The 22,204-nt window shown below is 44.1% G+C and overlaps 1 protein-coding gene across 3 annotated transcripts in view; it reads right to left on the minus strand.

Annotated features, from left to right (window-relative positions):
* Nucleotides 1-22,204, minus strand: part of LOC116949329 (contactin-4-like) — a 99,526-nt gene that overhangs the window by 64,368 nt on the left and 12,954 nt on the right. For all 3 annotated transcript variants that reach the window (XM_032966501.2, XM_032966499.2, XM_032966497.2), the window contains 3 exons: nt 11,027-11,151; nt 9,013-9,142; nt 6,723-6,892 (listed from right to left, as the gene is read on the minus strand). In XM_032966501.2, the coding sequence (XP_032822392.1) occupies nt 6,723-6,892; nt 9,013-9,142; nt 11,027-11,078 (352 nt within the window). In that variant the 5' untranslated portion in view covers nt 11,079-11,151. The remainder of the gene's footprint in view (nt 1-6,722; nt 6,893-9,012; nt 9,143-11,026; nt 11,152-22,204) is intronic.

Consider the following 22,204-nt stretch of genomic DNA (forward strand, 5'->3'; position numbering starts at 1 on the left):
TCACAGCCAGTTATGACTTAACCTGGTTAATAACGTCCTTCCAATGATTGCTCAGTTTGTACCCATCTTCTCGGTTGAAATTGTGTCTGTGTTTAAATATCTAGATGGCTTCATGAACGAATCTTTGCTGATAGTCAGTGGGTTTGCAGAGTACCTTCGTCTTGGAAAAATCAATTTCGTGTGTGCCCACAGCATTAAGACAATGATCAGCCACGGCTGAGGTATTGGTCCTACCGTGTTTCAGATTTGCCTTATGTTCACAAACACGGTCCAAGACATGTCGCTTAGTTTCCCCAATGTAGCTAGTGCTGCAGACGCAGCTTAGTTTGTAGATGCTGGGGTATTGCATGTTAGGGATCACATCCTTCACAGATGGGATCAGATCACAAATTTTATGTACTGTGTTTAATCGAACCTGGATCTTGTGTTTGCTCATGATTTGTATGGCATAGTGATGATTTTGATTGGTTCCTCGGATAGTTATTTCCCAACGGTTGGGGTGATAGCTTTACGGAATGTGTAGTCTGAATATCCATTCATCTTGAGGGCTTGGTGTATGTGTTCCAGTTCACTGGCTAGGTGGTTATGGTCGGAAATACATGGTGTAGAGTTTTGAAGGGGGAATTCTTCTGGGCTAGATGGTGGTGGGAGTCAGGTTTTAGGTAGGCATCTATATGGGTGGCTTTCCTTTAGACAGAGTGTCCCATTGAGCCATCTGGTCTCTTTTCGATTAAAACATCCAAAAATGGTAACTTATCATCCTTTTCCACCTCCATGGTGAATTTGATGGCTAGGTGTATGGAATTGATGTGGTTGAAGAATTGGTCCAGAGCTGGTAGGCCATGTGGCCAGATGACGAACGTGTCATCTATATACCTCTTCCAAAAGGAGGGACGTAGGGTTATTGCTGGATGGCATCTGTCTTAAAATTTTCTTTTTGGCGTCCTCTAGACCAGGCTCGAAAGAAAGTTGTCTCTGGTATGGACCAATCAGTTTCAAAGACAATGCATATATTATCAGAGTATGTTTTTTTTATTTTCATTTTGACCACAAGTATTGTGGTTAATGCAGACATGACGCCTTTGTGAAAGGTTTCAGTTTTGTGTTTGAACAACTTAACAACTGTTTTGTTAGCAGAAAAAAGGGAAAGGCCTATTCTCAAATTTTGGTACTGGCAAAGGAGGTTCCATGATGTAAACTATTTTCTTTTACGAGGTAAGGCCCACTGAGCTATTATAGCTCGTTTTTAGAAGCGACCTGACCACAAATGGTGGCTCAACGAAGTGGCTTATCAAGTGGAAATGTATCACAGCCAAATACTCTAAATGCACGTTGATTCACAGGTCGACCAGCCAATCAAATCACCGCGCTGTGCCCACTTCCACTGCTGGGTGGACAGTGGCAGGGGTATTTAAGAAACATGCCGTATCGTTTCAACTGCCGCGCGGCAAGATCGAATCAGATTGCAAATTCAGTGAGCTGAGCATTACTCTTGTGAGAAATGAAGCTATGGGGGAAGGGGGCGGGAGCAGGCAGCAGTAGAGGTCACAGCGCAGGGCCCTTGGGTAATAATGTACAATGACCATACGGATTACAGGATGCCTGGGATGTAACATCAACCCCCGGTGCAAAGAGACGTTGCTGGAGCAGATGGTGATGTGACGGAGCCATCGCAGCAGCACAAGGCCACCGCTGCATACCAATTATGCATGTGCGTGCATGGGAGTTCATTGCGGCTCACTAACAGCACTTGCCCCAACAGCCCGTGCAGACTACAGGGGGGATCTTTGACTATGTCCGGGAGTCATCGGCTTCCTCACATACTCACCAACCAGAGCAACCCTGGGCCCCCGTGTATGAGGACTATGGTCACCACGATAGCATTTTTCACAATAAGATTTAAAATTTGACGATTATGACGATTACGGTGATAACCGTTTCCCATACATTTGTAATTGGATTTCACATGTTAAATTTTGTACGATTTTTTTTTTACGAATTATCATTCTGGACGATTAGTATTGTTTTTACGACGTAAATATTTCAATAGGAAACGCAATATAAAAAAGACGAGACACGGTATGCAACAATGCGTTTTACAAAACACATAATACGATTGGCTTGGCTTATATATCGTATAACATATAGTGGCGTCGCGAAATGATCCTGACAACCCTGCTCACACGTAGAAGGGAAACCCCTGGGCTCCTGTGTATTAGGACAGCGACGATTTTGCCCGTTCCCTTGCGAGCCAATGAACGGTCACAGTTCGTGGTCGTCATTCAATTTCAATAATGGATTATTATTATTTTTGTTTCGTGGCAACAGAAAGGACTGTGAGAAGGGGATTCAGGGGCTACAGCCCTGGGGCCTCATATTGAGGATGAACACAAAAATATATATTGTGCTTTGTACTGTTATCACTGTGATGAATCATGTAAGGTAAATTGGTAATTAAGTGAAATCACATCTCACTATCTGCATTCCTACCAGAAACGTGCCAACAAAAATGTAACAATACTTTTTTTATTTAAAGCTTTCGTGACTGCAGGGATTCATATTCTTGGTTCTTTCGGTAAAGTCACGTAGAAGGGAAACAATAAAATAAAAAAATATATAAAACAATAAAACAATATTATTTTATTGGTTCCCTTCTACGTGACTTTACCGAAAGAACCAAGAATAATACTTTTGTTTGTTTGTTTTGACTCGAGTCGACGATTAGTAATCACCACGTTTTAAAAACGAGAAGCGAAATAACCAAAGTGAATAACGATGGAGTGTTTGGCATCGGGTACGAGTGATTGTAAAGCAGTCAAGGGAAGGAATTGATTTAACAAAGAAGGCCCGCCCAAAACTGCCTACCAAGATCCAGGATGGGTCACGTCTATGCGCCGCTTCTCGGTGGCAGCCCCAACAGTCTGGAACGCCGTCCCCTCTGCACATTCGCAGCATCACATTAATTGCCTCCTTCAAGAGACACTTTAAAACTCACCTCTACAACCTCGCTTTCGAGCGACTCTGAGCTTGGCTCCGCGCCTCTGAGTTGCGGCCGTTACGTCCGCAAAATTTGCGCGCGTTATAAATTGCATTATTATTATTATTGAACTATCACAGGCCCAGGAGCGCCCATCCAAACTTAATCCGGCCCTGAATGTGAGCCCATCACACACAAGGTAAACGAATGGAACGTGAATAGAAAATAACTGATTCTCAACACGCGTGATGTGATGCACACACCGTAAGCAAGAGAATCGATTTCACTCGACGAATGGATCCACGCCTACTCAAAATCGCAGAACCAGCGTAGGGTGTCCAATAGTTATACTCTTTGGTTTTATTCGGTTAAGTCACGTAGGTAAAAAATAAATAAATTAAAATTAAATAAAAGAAGCAATTAAAACACGACGTTTCGGAGGCAACACAAGCTTCCGTCTTCAGGTGGAAACAGTCACAGCAAAAAAATCGCTGCACCAAAGAGTATGAATTCTTGCAGTCACGAAAGCTTCAAATCTAGAATGTCCAATAGTTGTATGGCCATCCAGAGAAGGAGGGCCCCCTAAAATGATCACAGGCCTGCGCCCCCCCCCCCCCCAGCAACAGCTCACTTGCACCACTGATGGCGGAATGGCCTCGCCTAGTTGTTGTGGCCATCCATACGTTACATTATTTCCCATGTGACGTTCATCACTTTCAAAGCAAACATGCTTGTGCTGAATAATTCCTACACAGACTTCAGAGGGTGTTTCAGGCGGAATTGCCTTGATTGTGTTGGCAATGAGCTGTAACAACAATAATGATTATGCTTTTTGATTAGCCAGGAAAAGCTCGTTCAATCTCGATACTTTAATTTCACGAGGTCTTGCAATGGAATGTTTGGACAATTAAAAAAAGCATATTTGTGGCTATAGATGGTTATAAATATTGACTGCATACATATGTTAACTCGCAATGTTTAGTTTTATTATTCGGATATTGAAAAGTCACTTAACATAGCAAAAGAATGAAACCCATGAAGAGCATGCATTAACAATGAGCTGCTAAGAATTTTAAGAACAAATTTGAGATAATGGTGAGCTGGCCTACTGCAGGGACCTCATACGTAAGATTTTATTATTGGTATATAATGGATGGGCTTTGTTACGGAAATCTTCAATCTTTCACAACAATGCATGCAATTCAGTTGTCGAACACATTTTTAAACCACAAAAGAATATTATACTGCGCAAAATGATCGCCGTGGTCATAAATTACTCCGCGCATTTTCAAATCCAGATGAAGCATTTGTGTTCTGTAATTTTTTTTGCGGAAATACAGTGTTTCCTGTACCAAAGTGGTAACAATTACTGCTGTCGTTATCTAAAATAAAGTTTAAAAAAAAAAAACCCGCCTATCTCCGTGACAAAAAAAACCACGCGGAGGGAAATTGAAAAACGACGGCTCCGAGCACCCCAGCCAGCAACGCCAGAGACGAGATCCTGCCCAACGCAGACCCCCGCGATGGCGCCCTGTCCCTGCTTGCCTACGCCGAAGCGCAACTTGCATCAGGGACCGGCCATAAATGACGTCACGCGATTTTGGACGATTTTTGACCCCACCCCCCCCGCCGCCTCGTCACACGGTGTCACAAAAAGTCAGAATCCCCATCAAATATGACGTCACAAAGCTCTGCCCCCCCTCCCCCCCAAAAAAAAACATGCTTCAAATCGCTTTAAACTATTGTCGTTGTAGTGCGTATTTAATGTGGCGCTGCACTCTGATGTTGTAGGAGGAAAACATTCATTAAAAAGTCTATTTAATTAAGTAAAACGTGTTGTACTCTTTTGTTCTATTCGGTAAAGTCACGTAGGTAAAACAAATTGAAATAAATTGAAATAAAATAAAAGAAGCAATTAAAGCACGACGTTTCGGAGGCAAAGCAAGCTTCCGTCTTCAGGTGGGACCAGTCACAGCAAAATCGCTGCACCAAGTGGTGAGGTTCTGGGAACCTCGAGCTTAAATACAGGTTGAGGTGGGGGGTGTGGGAGGGGCCATGTAGGGGACTTTAGTGGAGTGTGGAGCTGAGTTAATCCGTCTTTTGTTGTGTAGATGGGTCATTGTGTGTGTGCAATATAAACGGGAAAAAATAGAAGAAAATTTAAGAAGATCGTCGAGGATGTGCTGTACGGGGGCAGTAGAAAACAAGGAAATAGAAAGGTTCGCAAAGAATATGTTTGGTATACCACTGCTTGAAGTTGCTGTTAGAAATTAGTTGACGTTTGGTATGATTTTAAACGTCTTTCCAGTGGTTGCTTAATTTGAAACCATCCTCTCGGTTGAAGTTATGCCTGTTGTTTGTATATCTGAATGGCTTCATAAACTACCCCCCCCCCTCAACCTGTATTTAAGCTCAAGGTTCCCACAGCCTCAGAAAGACGTTTTAAATCATACCAAATGTTAACTAATTTCTAACAGCAACTTCAAGCAGTGGTATACCAAACATATTCTTTACGAACCGTTCTATTTCCTTGTTTTCTACTGCTCCCGTACAGCACATCCTCGACGATCTTCTTTAATTTTTTCCCGTTTATACTGCACACACACAGTGACCCATCTACACAACAAAAGACGGATTAACTCAGCTCCACACTCCACTAAAGTCCCCTACATGGCCCCTCCCACACCCCCCACCCCCCAACCTGTATTTAAACTCGAGGTTCCCAGAACCTTACCACTTGGTGCAGCGATTTTGCTGTGACTGGTCCCACCTAAAGACGGAAGCTTGCTTTGCCTCCGAAACGTCGTGTTTTAATTGCTTCTTTCATTTTATTTCAATTAATTTCAATTTGTTTTACCTACGTGACTTTACCGAATAGAACCAAAGAGTATGAATCCTTGCAGTCACGAAAGCTTCAAATCTTGAAAAAAAAACGTGCTGTCTATATTTATTTAAAGTTGCGCATTTTGAAGTGACGTCAGATTTCTCAACCCCCCCCCCCCTTCGTCACACATCGTCACAAATGTCTGACCCCCCCCCCTAGATGTGTGACGTCATTTATGGACGGCCCCTGTGTTTGTTGCACCAAGCCCCCCCCCCCCCGCCCCTAACGCCCTTTTGTAAGTGCGTAGGTGCAAAGAAGCCAGCCACTGGACGATAAAACTGGCGGAGTTTAAAATAAATAAATCTAGATACGGTATATATTACCCTTGCTGCTCACACAGCCCTAAAAGCTCCCCCACAATGCCGAGGGGCCAGCAACAAACGGCGCAACTGAAGGTGTAAGAGATGATTCAACGAGGTTAGGGGTCGTCCATAAATGACGTCACGCACCTGGGGGGGGGGGGTCAGACATTTGTGACGATGTGTGACGAGGGGGGGGGGTGTTTGACAAATGTGACGTCACATCAAAATGCGCAACTTTAAATAAATATAGACGACACGTTCTACTTAATTAAATCGACGCTAAAATTAATATTTTCTCCTACAACATCAGAGTGCAGCGCCACATTAAATACGCGCTACAATGACAATAGTTTAAAGCGATTTGAAGCATGTTTTATTTGGGGGCGGGACAGAGCTTTGTGACGTCATATTTGATGGGGGGGGTCTAACTTTTTGTGACGCCGTGTGGCGATGGGGGGGGGGAATCGTCCAAAATCGCGTGACGTCATTTATGGACGGCCCCTTATGAGAACCGGGGGGAGAAATAAGTGCGATGGAAAGAAACAGGGAAGGCGCTCACAGGCAAACTGTAGTCTGGCTTCCACACTAATGATGCTTCCGACGGAGTTGGTGACCAGGCACTGGAACACGCCGCCATCCCGACCCTCGGATGGATTTCTCACGATCAGGCTTCCCCCTGCCAGGCTGTAATGTCCGGTGATCGGAACCTCCGTCCCATTCTTCAGCCACCTGTGAACGAAGAGCAATGCCCCGCACTTCACGTGACCACACATACACGCACGCGGCTTTAAAGTGCAGCACAAGGTCGCATACCTCGTCCGATACCTCTGGTGAGTGGTGGAAGAGTAGGCCAAATGCGCTTTGGAGGGACACTTTCGAGAGCTCCATTTTAGTGTGGGGGGGAAGGACAAGAATCTAAACACAAAAATAAGTTATAATAGGGTCTTTTCCCATTTTTTCTGGCAACAAAACTGAAACCTTTTTACAAGGATTCATGTCTGCATTAACCACAATACCTGCAGTCAAAATGCAAACAAAATACATAGTTTGATAATATATGCATTGTCCTTGAAACTGATTGGTCCACACCAAGGGACGGCTTTCTTTTGAGCCTCGACCCAATTGGTGCTCGACCAGATGACGCCAGAAGGCGTACAGCTCAAAGACAATGCACTATCAAAGTAATGAGGGCTCGGGGTGAGCATCTACATCATTAGACCTATTTTGCCAGTACCAAAATGTAATAATAGGGGTTTTCCACTTTTTTCTGGCAGCAAAACTGAAACCTTTTTACAAGGATTCATGTCTGCATTAACCACAATACCTGCAGTCAAAATGCAAACAAAAAACATACTATGATAACATATGCATTGTCCTTGAAACTGATTGGTCCATATGAAAGCGCGCGATGCAGTGACCATCTTTGTTCAATGACCTGCCAAAAACTGCTCCGAGAATGACAGGAGTTTGCGTGATGGTTTATGTGATACCCTTCCACTAGCAATGGCATTGGGGGGGCTGCACATTTACCCTCACCTTTCACTACGTCGCATATCCGACCGTCGCGAATTCGCCCTGACCGATTATCCGCCCACAAACAGTGCAATATATGTGCCCGGTGCAACTGTTATTTTCCATAGATAGTCCCAGATCCGACCTTGGTGCGCGCGTTTTCGTATTCTGAATGTCGCGTACGTTTGTTCACTGCTAAAGCACGGTAACGCGGGTTTCCACTTTTCACCTGCCTGTGCATGGTGATATGTGTCATTTTGTGTAGATGTGTGCATGCGTGGCCTTTTCACATAGTCGCCTGTCCTGTCTCTGTCCCCTGCGCGTCGGATACGTGACATTGTCATGTACATTAATTCTAGCGAGCGTTTAATTTCAACCTAAATGGCAGCCTGTCCGTTTGACGGAGGTTGACGCGACACTCAAAGGGCGTCCACCTTGACCCTCATCAGACATTGACCTGATTACGCTCTCCGAAGATCAACTCACCTAACCCCTCACCGTTCACCAGTTAAACATGATCACAATTAAAAAAAACATTTGATCAATATTTAATAATGCACCTTGCCAAAACCCACACGTTTCCTTCATCGTCGGCTAACTGCAACATCTTAAGTTGTGTTTGCACCGTGGTGGCGAGATGTTAACTGTCTCGCCTGGTATACAGGAGGACGTGAGTTCGGTCCCAAGCCTGACGCCTGCTGTATATTTGGAGTTTGCGCGTTCTCCCTGTGGTCACGTGGATTTTTCTCCAGGGTCCTCCGGTTTTTCCCTCCCTCATTTAGAAACAACGTGCATTTAGAGTGTTTGGCTGCTATACATATCCACGTGCTAAGCCACTCCGATGAGCTATCATTTGTGGCCAGGCAGCTTCTGAAAAAGAGCTATATAGCTCAGTGGACCTTACCTGATCTTTTTCTTCTAAATAATATTCATAATAAAGGTTTTTGGGTTAGATCGCATAAGTATGAATGTGTCGAAACCCTCCACCACCCGACACGGTCAATCAGTAAGGGATTTGTCACGTAAACAAAACGCCAATTAGTTGCTACTTCAGCCCGCCGGTGTGTTGAAGAGTGAATCCACAACAATTACAACCTGAGTACGACGTTTCGCTGATAATTACATCCAGCATAATCGGGCGATTTGCCAGAATATTTATACTTACGCGATCTAACCCCCCCAAAAAAACCCTTTATGATGAATGATACTGGTCGCGGAAGCCTGCGTGTTGAACTCGAAAAAGAATAGTTGCTGCAAGCATGGTTCTCTCGTCTCAAAAATGTTCAATCAGATTTAAGCGTTCGAGGAATCTGCACCGCAGCGCACTGTGGACTCACCTGTAGAGTGGGGGAGGGTGTCCACTGGCTCTACATCTGAACGACACCTTTTTCTCAGAGGACTCTACCAAATATGTCACATCTTCCGGCTCCTCCAAAAACAGTGGGCCATATTCCCCTGTCTGTTCCGCTAGAGGAATAGGGAATGTTAAGAGGGGAGGGAAGGAGGGAGGGCGTGCGTGGGGGGGAGGGGGGACATTCATTGGTAGCATCCTTCCATTTACATCTGCAGCCATTTCACACTGTGCTCCCATTCTTATGGCCCACTTCCGACCAGTGCGAACGACAATAAAACCAACATTTAGAAGATTTAAATTGAAAATGTGTCACTTCTCATTCAGGGGATGAAATGAGGAACTTAAACGTGAATGCGTTTTTTTTCGCTTTTAACCGTGAGAAATGCTCTATTTTATTATTATTTTTCACGTTAATAAGAAGACAATTTCACAAGGCCCTCAAAATCGTGAAACCAATTTGAAGCCAAGCCATGGTCAACAGATGACTATTGCTTTCATGGTGAAAATGCGGACCCCATTTTCCTTTCGTGGGAAATTAATTCCCGACGGCGTATGCATCTGAAAACATTTCAATCATTCGTATAGAAGTTTGCGCTTGCACATAGCAGGTGAATCTTGCTGGAGCATATTATACTGAATTGAGCTATTTCTCTTATGAAATGTATCGACAACAACAATAACAAAAAATTGTTTATTTTAACGCAACCACATAAAAATGTCATGGCGATAGTTTGCTGCAGCCAATACGGATGGGTGCATAAATTACATAAAACAATTTTTAACAGAGTATATCAACAAAAAAAGGAATTGTTATGTGCTTAGATATAATTGGGCTTGAAAAACCGCAGGAATTATAATTACAATAAAAAGCACGGTCTTATTTATTTAACTGTGGAGCGAAAATTACAAAGACGGAACTTGCAGTGGTAGTCTATGCTCATTATATTGTCTGAGGTCCTTTGCAGTTATTTAAGAAAAAAATATATACTTCCAGGTAATAATAATAATAGTCATTGCTTTTTAAAATGTGCTTGCACTGCACACCCTCAAACCCGCTTGTGTGCTGTTTGGGACCGGTATGCATATGGTAACAAGCGCCACATTAGCGAGCGCCCCTTTGTTACCGCGGTAATTTTCCATCCCACTGAGCCTCGAGCTTCGCTTTGTAATTAACTCTGAGTTGCACGATAAATATATAATTATTTAAAGTCACATTAAGAAATACTACTACTACGATCGTATTGGAGAGTTAAACAATTGATCGCTTTGTTATACGCTCGTTTGAGACATTTGAATGCACCTAGTTTTCCGAAAGACAAGCACGACATGCAGGCGAACGCAGGGCTAATAGGATGTGTGCGCATTAAACAAAAAAATGCATCTCTTACAGAAATGAGGCGTATATCCCAGAGTTGCAGATTAATCTGAGCAGAATTTACAGCAATCACATGGAAAGCCCAGTGCTAATTGTTTGCGCGGGTCTGAGAAAGAATTCCAGCGAGGTTCACCACAAAAACCACCAGGTGGCCGTGAGGCTTATGGGTAAAATAAAATGCAACAGGACTGCAAGAAAAATTATGTTTAAAAGTATATTGGTGGCAAGTAAATATATATAACATGCATTATGTAAAGGTAACATAGGAAAAATTATATATGACGATGTTTATTTATTTAGTTTTACTGTCCACTTTCTAATGCAATCGGAAAGGATCAAAAACAATCCTGGTTGAAATCGACAACAATTTGCATTTAATCTCGTAGACATTGATCACCAGCTGTAGTGTAGATTGCTTATTTATTTATTTATCAGCAGTCATTACTTTTACAATGACTAAACATACACACGGAAACAATGCGTCAAACTACAATGAGAAACTAAACATTCACTTTAAATACCACCACAACAACTATGGCATTGCAAATACAACTTAAAAGAAACCTCAATCCTTCACCGGAAAAAAAACATATTGTTGTTTTGAGTATATTTTGTTGTTTACCTGCAGGGTAAGCAGCAAATGCTACCACAATTGCAAATTCATACAGCCACATCCCTATAGCACATCAGAGAGGGGGTTGGCAGCGTCCAGCAGAAGCTCCTCGCTTGCTCTCCTCGTCACTTCACCTGTGGGAGGTGGAGGGAGTGGTGGGGTCGCAGAGAAGAAACGGCGGTGATGTGACGCGCAGCAGATAGGATCGAGAGGAACAACGCCGGCACGCGTTCGCTTAAACGCCACAATAAGGAGATGTGGAAATTACAGAGGCAAACCCCCCAAAAAAACCACAATCATTGCAAACTAAGAGGGGATGTGCTGGGAATTTGTGGAGACATTCGACGATGCGATGCACAACTGCATCTTTAGTTTCTGAGTGTGCTTAATGCGGGAAGTATTTGCGATTTTTTTTTCTTATTGAAACGCAAAGCCGAGAGATGCAATTTTGTCACCAAATTCCTGACGACACAAGTGTGAAAGGTGTTGAAACACTTATCTTGCAATTTAGAAAGCACGGCTTTGGCGTGTTAAGTTTTTTTTTCTTCACAAGATCCGATATGAATTGACTTTACTTTCGTTCGAGTTGTGGAATAATTTACAAACCTTCTTAGTTCGGCATCTGTTCTCACGTAGATAACCTGTGCAGCTTACGACCTACGCTGCGACTTCCAACGGCGCAATCTGTAGCCACCGACAAAACGCTATCAGAACCCCCTAATTCTCAACCGCAATTTTACGCAACGAGCGAAAAGCAAGTCATCGTTTAAGACAATAGGGCACATAAATAAATCAGCGAGACCCGCCTCCTCCCCACACCACACCACCATTTATCTTCCCCCTGCCGCAGTGCCCCCCAACTGCTTTGGCACCGCTGGCATTCGTCATCAACGCGCGTTGACAACAGCGGCAGCATGGGAACCGGGCCCAGGGTTCATTTGTTGCGTTTGACGCGGACGCCGCACTACTCGCCGCCTCGCCAAAAGCCGGCCAGAGGACGGCAGCCAAGACATCGGCTGCGGTGACCCCCCGAGCCACTCGGCTGGCAGCGAAAGCGCGAGAATAAAAGTTGCCGCGTGAGCAAAAGATTCGTAAATGCTCCTGCGATAGGGTTTTTTTTGTTTGTTGCGACCGTGCCCGGACAGCTGTCTCTCCGTGGTGTTTTCAGGTCGCACCGTGCGACTGTTTTTTTTTTTGCGTGAAAGTCCCAACGGTGCGCTCCGCGTGCTGGGAGCCTCTGCCTGCCGCGTCACGTGACTGGGAAGACAACGCCGTTTCACCGTCAGCCAAGTTAATTTGCTGAAGAAGCTCCCAGTTATGTGGAGTGAAACGTTGGACGTCATGCCAACTAACACGTGATGCAACCCAAAAACCCATCGGGGAGCTAGGCATGCATACATATATAGAACAAATATTACGGTAAAGCACACAATCATGTGCTGTGACACAGCAAGCGGTTGTGAAAATGCCAGCGAGATAATGGACTCATAAACACAACAGTCCCTTTTAGGTGTTCTGCTTGTACTTCAGCATAATAAATGCCATCAAACAATGAGATTGGTAATGGGGGCCCAGTGACGATCGTGAAACAACGTATAGTTAGTTTCGTGCAATTTCTGTAAAGCCAATTTTATGCGAAGGGGAAAAAATATAGATATTGTTCCACTACACTGATCTGCACAGTCACGTCGCTCGCCATCGTTCGAGTTTAGAACGAGCAGACATTTTAGCAGACCGTTTTAAAATGTAATGGAACGTAAAACCGTGACAGCACGGTGGAAGAACGCTGTTCCCATCTCATGGCTTCACTGGTCATGGTAAATAAGCCTGCGTTTAAAATTACACTCACTGCAATGCTGGAAGGACCAGTTCAGAAGCACAGGACACCCGCTCGGCGACATTTGCATTCAACAACTCCAGCAACTACTGGGAATCCACGGTTCTAAATGGTTTTCTTGAAATGAGTCATAAACACGCGTGTGCACGCACACGTGTGTTTATGACTCAAATTCGTGTGCTGATCTGATGTTTTTTGTTCTGGCTCTTACAGCATGTTGTGAAAACACATCAGAGAGGCATGCATCATAACTGCGGGGAAAAAAAAAAACGACGTTGTAAGCAATACCTCTGTAACCAAGTGAGAGCCGCAATGAGATGACACGTCTCTTTTTAATTCAAGAGAAACATTGGGTTACAAAGTAAATGTGTGTAAGGATGATATCGGTAAAGAGTGCAACGGCAGAAGAATGCATCAAATGCATATAACATGAATGCGAAAAAATATACATGACAAGAGTTGGAACATTTGACATTGGAACATTTTACAATTATATCACCGGCGAGATATACTTCCAAATGGTTTAGGTATACGGCAATGATTAAACAATCATGTATTAATAAGGACAATCAGAGGATAAAATATTCTTCTTGCAACCAGCATTGTCATTGGCTACCTAATGTCTGAAATGGGCACACTGTCGTGTATTTGGAATATGTTCATGATGGGGCAAGGTGGGGGATGATTTACCGCTTCTCAGCAGTGGGGATGAGTTTCAGGAGAATACGTTCACCTCACAGTTAGTGGAAGGGCCCTCCGCCGTCAGTGACGTTAGCACTGCGAATCAAGTTGACCTCCACCTGCTCACGTACACTTAATATGAATAATTTGCAGCCTCTGTCAACCCACTCCTGGATGAAAGTCTCCCCATCACGCCGTGTCGGTCACGCGGGCTATTTGACGACACGCCGCCACGCTGGTTCAGTGTGTGGGTTGGTAAGGGGGAGAGGAGGTGAGAAGAGGACCGGTTCAGATATCGCTCGCCGCTGATGTTAGCCACGGACGAGAGTAGAAAACAGATCGCTGGTGCCAGAGCGCAGTGGCCTCCCGATTTGTTTCTACTTTTCTCCCAACTGGATTCGGCATCCGGCGAGGTGGCGGGCGGCTCGTATGCGGGAGGGTGCTGGTTCAAATCCCGGCTGAGGGTTGAGTGCTCCTTTGTGGGGGATTCAAACAATGGTTGTCCTATGAATAGACTCACTTACGCCAGAGGAACGTGACATTTTCACCGCTGGATCAGTGCTGTAAATAGGGGGGTCGAGCGCCGCCTCAATGCTCATTGGAGCGGGAAATCGATTTGACTTTTGTATGACCGATCTAAAGCATTCAAATCAGAAACAAAACGCGGTTTTCCGATATTTTCTCCTGTGTCGAGTACACCCATACCTCTCAGCAAGCTCATGTAACGCTCTAAGTGGACACGCGACTCACTCGCGTAAGGATATCGAAATAAGGAGTGAACATATAATGCGTGTACAAAGTGACATCGGAGTGATTTACATAAGCACAGGAGTAAGGGAGGGATCTAAGCAAACGATGTGTTATTTTCACACATTTCTCACTGGCCTAAACTGCGTTGGTTATATTCGCATGCAATTAGAGCTGACCACAGAATGAGGGTGTCATACAGAGCCCAACTAATTATACATTTGTGATGAATATATAATAAATGCTCCGGAGGATGCACGATTTGTTTAGCTACACTGATTATTTATTCGTAAGGTTTGAGAGATCAGTTTAATTACATTTGCTATGTGGCCGGGTTAAGTCTCTATTAGCCTTTGCAAAGTGTTTATTATGCTTGGGAGAACTTTAAAAAAAATATTTCAAACATTGGGGGGGCTCACTGTACACCTCGATGTCTACTCAGCACAAAGTTAACATGCCAACGTTAGGCCAATGTTGGGCCAGCTTTGGCTTGTGATAGGAACCATTGGACCAACGTTGACCCAACATGGCCCCAAAATTCCGTGTTTGCTGGACAGTGACGATGGGTCTGTGTGAAGTCCCTCTATTGCTATCGGTCATCTACCAATGCAGACACTTGGTGCACAAACGGAACATTAAATAATCTCTGCTGCGTGACAGTGGCCACTTAGAACAGACCACGGAACAAATAACCCCTTGATACCCGCTTCACAAATACGAAGGAGGAGGCATCATCACAGCGATGCACTCTGCTACTCCCGACAAAAAAAGGATCTGACTCAAGCACCTCAATGCAAAACTATAGTTGTTGATCTACATCAACATCAGCCGTACGAAGAAGACGGTCTACCAATTCCACGGCTTCGTTCATCGCCAATCCCCTCTGCTCTGCGGCTTCCTTCAACTTCATCTGTTCAACCGACACTGTAATGTGCACCCAAGTGAGCAAATTGTGCAACGTTTTTTTTTCACTTCAAATGTTCAAGCACTTAATAATGGCTTAAAAGTTCTTCGTAATTATCGCACGTTTTCTGCACACGCACAGTGATCCTGAGGGCACGTCTGGCTCATTTGAAGCAAGAGAACAGTGTTTTTAGCTGTCTGCAGTATGCCGTACGGGTGGATCGAGACACGTTTCAGCTGTTCAAAATGTGCGAACTAGTTTGCCCTTGGAGGATTGCCGGGAGGTCCCCCGAAGCTCTGCAGAGTTTGAGGCTCCTTCTTGTTGCTGTGTTTTTTTAAGCCCAATTACCAAATTCAGCCTTTAGTTCACACACTCGCCAATAACTGGGTTTTTTTTTGCCGATCGCAAAAAAGCGACTGGAGTTTTACCTCCGAGTGCTGGAAGTTTATTTGCAAAGCCTTTCAAGGTGCCTTTTTGGAGGAGGATTTTATTTATTTATCCCCTTGTTTGGCCTGGAAAATGTGGGCTCTACTGGCTCGTCCAATTGCATTAACGGCAACGTGCGCACATCAAGGAACGTTAAATTACCCCGGTATCGTGGTCTATTTGAACTTCACCGCTTGAAATATTTACACCTTCAAAGATTTAGTTTAATGTTAAACAAATAAGTAAACATTGTGTGCACGCACGCACGTGTATGTTGGTGGAAGTACACAGGTATTTTAAATAATTCCTAAATGTGATTCCTTAACTCCAAAGGTGTGCGTAAATTTATAGATATATTTTGCTGGCACTGAAACCCTTGGTTTCAAGCCACCAAATAAAACATTTTTGAATATTAAAAAAAAGATGATGGTTGCTTGTTTTTGCTGTTGTCGTGCAAGCAGAGCGAGGTGCAGTGAGAAGGCTCGCCACGCTCGGGGAGTGAAGAGAGACGGCGTGCGTGGTCCGAAATCAATGGACGAGTCGTGGCCCACGGATCCTCATTAGCTCTGCTCACCTGCTCTCTTATTCTGCAGGACGCACAATAGCACGCGCTGCAGCGCAGTCATATGCTGCTCCACCGTCGAGAGGAGAGAACTGAAAGCAGCGCGACTCTCGTCGCGTTTCCCCGGGTTCCATGCTGGGTCTCGGTTATTCATTCAGAGCCACGGTTTTGACTCTTGCGCTCTGTTTTACCGCGAGCGCATCTTTGACCGGATTCTGTTTTTTTTTTTCTTTTAAATTGAAGATTTCGTAATTCATTCCCACGTGCACAATAAGCCCGTGTTTCTGCCAAGAAATGTTCTTTGTTTCTACATTAGATTATCTATATGTATATTAGTTAGAAGGCGAGGTCTGGTAATGATGACTACGATAACAAAATAATAATAAAAAAGTGATTTCCACACCAGCGCCTAATAAAGTCCCCACGATTGTAATTTCAAGTCATGTACACCCATGGAGCGTGCTTGCTTTTTAATATTCTTACATTTTGTTGGCCAATATTTCCAGTAAAAAAAGAGTTCAGCTTTATAAAAAGCAAATGGTGCTCGATCTTACTTTGAGACGGGATGAAAACAAATCAGGCTTAATAACCGAGAGAGAATGGTGGAAACCCAATGAGATGCACACTGCAGCTGTTTAAAAATAGACTTACTTGGTGGATGCATGAGATGTGCCAGCTTCTAACTCTCTTTGAACTCGCATTGGGCTTAAGTTGGACCCTGGGCGCACTCCAGAACCCTGTACACAGGTGGCCTCTGCCAGACGTCAATAAGTTTAGCCGTAATGCTTTTATAAAATTCATGACTTTTTTGGATTTCTCTTAGCGAAATCACATCTTGACAGTAATAGCAACGAGCACACAATGGCAGACACTTATTTTGACAAGCGGAAATATTTAATGAAGATGACTCACATACGAGGTTTTATATTTAGCATGTCTGGGTACTTAGAAATTGCAGCGTATATTTTTTAACAGTTACAAAATGGATGACTTAGATGTATTTTTTTCCAGATATTTTTTTCGCAAGATAAAATGCTCCCATTAACGGCACTGCAACCTGGAGCATAATAACATAGGCATATGAAAATCCACATCACTGAATGTGTTTCAAACTATATACTTTATTATAAACATTGAAAAGGAGGTTTGATATAAGAACATGTCTGATTATTACACACTTATGGTTGCTAAGTTCATATCGATTTTCAGACTTAATAATTATTAAGTAATGAATTTTGATGATAATTAACATCATTATCATCATCCATATAAGTCATCGCAGGCATGGTTGATGTAACTTACACGTCAATGTAGCCAGAGAGAGGGCAAAGTTAAGTGACAATCGTTTCTTCCAAACCTGGTCAAGATTAACCTCGCTTCCATCAATCCCACGTCAGTTCGAGGGGAATTTTGCACATGCATGTATGTTTGTTGAACTTGTTTCGCAACATACGTAGCTAACTGTGCTAATCGGATTGTTCCGTGCAAAAATTATTTAAGTTGTCCATGGCAGCGAGCAATAAATGAGGACCATGGACAAGCGATTAATCAAACAGCAGATACAAACAGTTTTCCTGGCAGCATAGATCGACTTTTTGTGTGTATTATGATGCGGATCAGGGATGTTACGTATTATAATAATCCTTCAGTTAAAAAAACGTCAAAGTGGTCTCCTCCTCAAATGAGCATTGAGGCTGTGCTCATATCCTCTTTATAGCCCTGTGCTGGTGATGGAAATTCCACGTTCCGATAGCACGGGCGAGTATATAAAATCGGACCATTATTGAAATTCCCAACATAGTTGTACTTATTTCATTGTCCTCAGATGGATGGTGGGCTGAACCATCCCCCAGCCAGGATTTGAACTTCCAACCTTCTGACTGCGATCCACTTACTCTATCAACGAGCCATCCTCGCTGGCTGAAGAGCCAAATGAAATGCAATAAGGAGTGATCCTTGCATCTGTGGCTCGCTACAGGAGGGTTTAGAAGGACGCTGTTGTCGTGCCTGATATGCTAATTACAGCTCTGTATTAAGTGCTACGCTGAGTTTTGCTCGATAATATTAATCACGATGATAATACATCTTTTGATATTAATTTTCAGTTCTTTCCTTGAACGTGTAGTTTAGGCATGCTGAGATGCATCCTGGGAATTTCAATGAGAGGCAGGAAAACGGAGGTCATGGATTGAGAAACAAACACAAAGCAGAGACGTCGAGATTGACCGATTCATGATTGGTTTATTTTGGATTAGGTCGTCTAAAAATGTGTGTTGCAAACCCTCCTCCATTCGACGCAACCAATTAATAAAAGTGTCGTGTGCGTCAAGCGTGCCAAATGTATTTCTGCTTCAGCACTACCGGCGCTGATGTTGGAGAGTAAAATATCGCAACGTTTAAAAGAGTGTGACGTTTCACTGGAGATTACATCCAGCATCCTCAGGTTTAACACGTAGGCTTTCGCGACCAATGTTATTCATAATAAAGGTTTTTGGGTTAGATCGCGTTATTTATAAATGTGTCGTAACCCTCCACCACCCGACACGGCCAATGAGCAAAAAAAGTGTCACGTTGACACTTTTGTTGTTAACAGGAGCTCAAGAGCTCGAGATGTGAGCTCAGAGATGTAATGTCCAGCGAAACGTCGTTACCCATTTCAATGTTGAAGATTACGCCCCAACACCAGCACCGGTGGTACTGTTGAAGCAGCAAATACATTTTCACGTTTAATTCACGTAACACATTTATTAATTTGCTATGTCGGGTGGAGGAGGGTTGACGACGCACATCTATACACGATCCAAGCTCCAAAAATAAACCGTTTATGAATCATAACAATGGTGGTGAAAGCCCGACGACTGTTCAGAAAAGGATTTGTGCTTGATGTGGACACATCACGACAAGGGATGATGACCAATGGATGAGACCCAGTGATGGAATAGTAGCCGAATGAGAGAAGTTGCCCCAGAGGATGACTACCGCAGAGATGGAGTGATGAGATCGGCTCATGAGCAGGAATGTATTGGATTGTGGTGTCGCCGGTCCGTGAGAGATGATGGCGGCATGGGGATGTATTCATCTAGCAGTGGGCAGACAATGTCTTATAACAAAAACAAAATTTAACGCTGACGCTGCAGCTGATTATGACAATAAAACGACTTAATTCCCAGCATGCTGTCGTTTCAAAGCCGGTGACATATTGGAGCACGTGCGGTTATTTTCACATTTGATTATGCGACATACTTTGCACATCATTTATCAGCGTGAAGATAAAACTTTGTTGTTAATGAGGTCTCAAACAAGAACACCAAAATTGTTGGCGCGAGCGACGTTTCATATGAAGACCGAGTGCCAACAAGCTTAGGGGATGCTTGGAAACCGAGAAAGGAATTATTTTCACGCAAAAAAACACTTGAGCCGCACTCGTGGCTCTGTCTCAAGACTCATTAACACACGCTCCAAAAAATATCTATATATATTATTGACGCTACCATGATTTTGCAGATGATAATGACCGCCCTCCGCCGGTGCCACCGCCACCGCCACCACCACAGACGATGCACAATGGGGCCCGCAATCGCCAACATCCTTCGTGCGAGGGTGCGCGTGGAACGTTGGGCAGTCTCTGGAACGAGCCAAAGCATCGCCGCCGGCGGTTTCGCCGGTTCGATCCCATCATCCGGCGTGGCAGTTGAAACGAATTCACGTGGCGAATGCTTTTGCGGGTGACTGCCATGCAGTCAGACCGCGCCAGATACGCACGGAAGAATACATACGTAAATATGCTCCACTCTTTGATCCTTTCGGTAAAGTCACGTAGAAAATAAAATCAAATCATAATAGAATACGACGTTTCCATTGCGACACAAGCAACCGTCATCAGGGTAAGAATGAATGAGAAAGAAAAAAACATCGTAAACTTAGAAACACAACGCAACACAACAATCGAATCGTCGCATTCCGTTAGTATTTGACTTTATTTTCTACGTGACTTTACCGAAAGAACCCAAGAGTAATTCCTGCTGTCACGAAAGCTTCGAACGAATACGCTCGTCAGAGTTATTTGCGAGCTCTACGTCAGCCCACGTAGCCTGAGAGCCACGTGAGAGCCTGCTGCTCCAGCGCACGAACGCAGCCAGTACGCAGCCGGAGGCGATGCGCGCCACGGTCAGTTGAAACAATGTCACAGGTTCCTCGAAGCCCTCGCACGCCAACGTTAGTTGATCGCCAGGCCGTGCGCGGTGCTGTAACGTGTGGGCACGCCCACCTCTTCCATCACACGTCCAATCAACGTGGAAGAGCCGACCAAGTACCTTTGCTCTAATGCAGGCCATTCCGCCGTCAGTGCTATGATTGACAGCGTTTACGTCCGGGGCCGGGATTAACCTTTATGGGGGGCCTCAGAACCGTGATTACTTTAGGCGGCGTCTCGTCGTTTGGATGGCCGCACAACGATCGGACACGCTGAGCAGGTCCTGTGATCGATCCACAGTGAGCATGTAACGATAGATCGATTCGTCGATTAAAATCAATTCCTTTGCTCGTTATGCACGCATCACGTCACGCGTGTTAAGAATCTGTTGTTTTCTATTCATATTTAATTCGTATACCTCGTGTGTAACGGGCTCAAAGGCAGGACCGGATGAAGTTTGATCGGAGCCTGGGGCTGTTATTATAGTTTTAGAGGGGGACTCATATATGAAATTACTTCCCTTTTACTGTTATACCACCACGCATGTCCAATGCCAAACATCCTATTGCTGTTCAGTTACAGTTTTTTTTTAATGAAATACATTAATTATAAATATAAATCAAGGTTAAGAGGAAGACACGTGGTCCGTGCGGCACATTACTGGTAGTAATATAACATTGTGATGCTAGGCCTTTAATTATCAAATTACACTTTCGGATTTATCATCGTGCTACAATAAATGATTGCGTTTCAACTATTACAAAGCAGAATTCCAAGGCCCGGGGCTGCAGCTCCTCAAGGCTTTGAATTAATCCGGTCCTGCACACGTGCTTAACCAAGCACTGGGATATTGCCCATTTTCCATCCTTGGCCCTGAGCTTGAAATGCCACATGTTTGTGGCGCAGACCACCCTATCTATTGAAAACCACTGTCGACTTCAAACAATGCGATGCTCATTTTATTGAGCCAATAAGGAATTATGGGGCTGAATTGACCTTTTGCCACGTGATTTGCACTCGACACCTATTGTGATTACATTTTGTGTAGGGTCGCAGCACAAAGTAAAAAAAAAGTCAAAGTAGTTTCCTTCTCAAATGGGCATTTGTGCAGTAAGCATCGCCTATTTACAGCCTTCAGCAAGTGCTGGCATGTCCAGATTCCTATGGCAGGGGGTGCGTCTATCCATAGGACAACCACTTGACTTCTACACAATATGTTACTCATTCTATCAACCCCAGCGCTGAGTCACCATAAACAAAAGTTGAATTTGCAATCTTCCAATGTCAAGCTGCTCACTCGAGCGCTGAGACACTTGGCTGGCAAAAGAGCCGAATTCAATGCCACGAGGAATCACCCTTGCATATGTGCTCCACGATATAGGAACGTTCAGTCAGGCCCCTGTTTTAGTGTCTAAATGAAAACTCCTGAGCCACCTGGCCAGTTCATGATTCGATTACAACGTGTCATTGTACACGGCAAACACCAGTTGAGTTGATCAAACGTCGTGCATTTCGAAAGATTGGAGAAGGGGGGCGAACTCAAAAACCTTTTTGTTAATTTAAAAAAAAATGTGTAGAGCACTGTATTGCGATTCCCACTTCAGCATCTTGGAGTGCTGACCACTCTTTCATCCACCCACCAGAGCCAAGCTCCGCGCCCGACGGCAGCCTCTATTAATGCGATGCAGGCCTCACTGAAAATCTGGGGGAGGTTCTGATCGTGCGTACAAAGGCTGGGACTGGGTGCAAAGGCTGCAGTTGGAGAGGCAGGGTATTTTCAGCCACCAAACCAGCCAGCCACATCAGACCTCAAAAAATCATCATGAGCAAAGGGAACA

Source organism: Petromyzon marinus, chromosome 36 (assembly GCF_048934315.1).
Source record: "Petromyzon marinus isolate PM22_M1 ecotype Great Lakes invasive population chromosome 36, UKy_Petmar_22M1.pri1.0, whole genome shotgun sequence".
Taxonomy (NCBI): domain Eukaryota; kingdom Metazoa; phylum Chordata; class Hyperoartia; order Petromyzontiformes; family Petromyzontidae; genus Petromyzon; species Petromyzon marinus.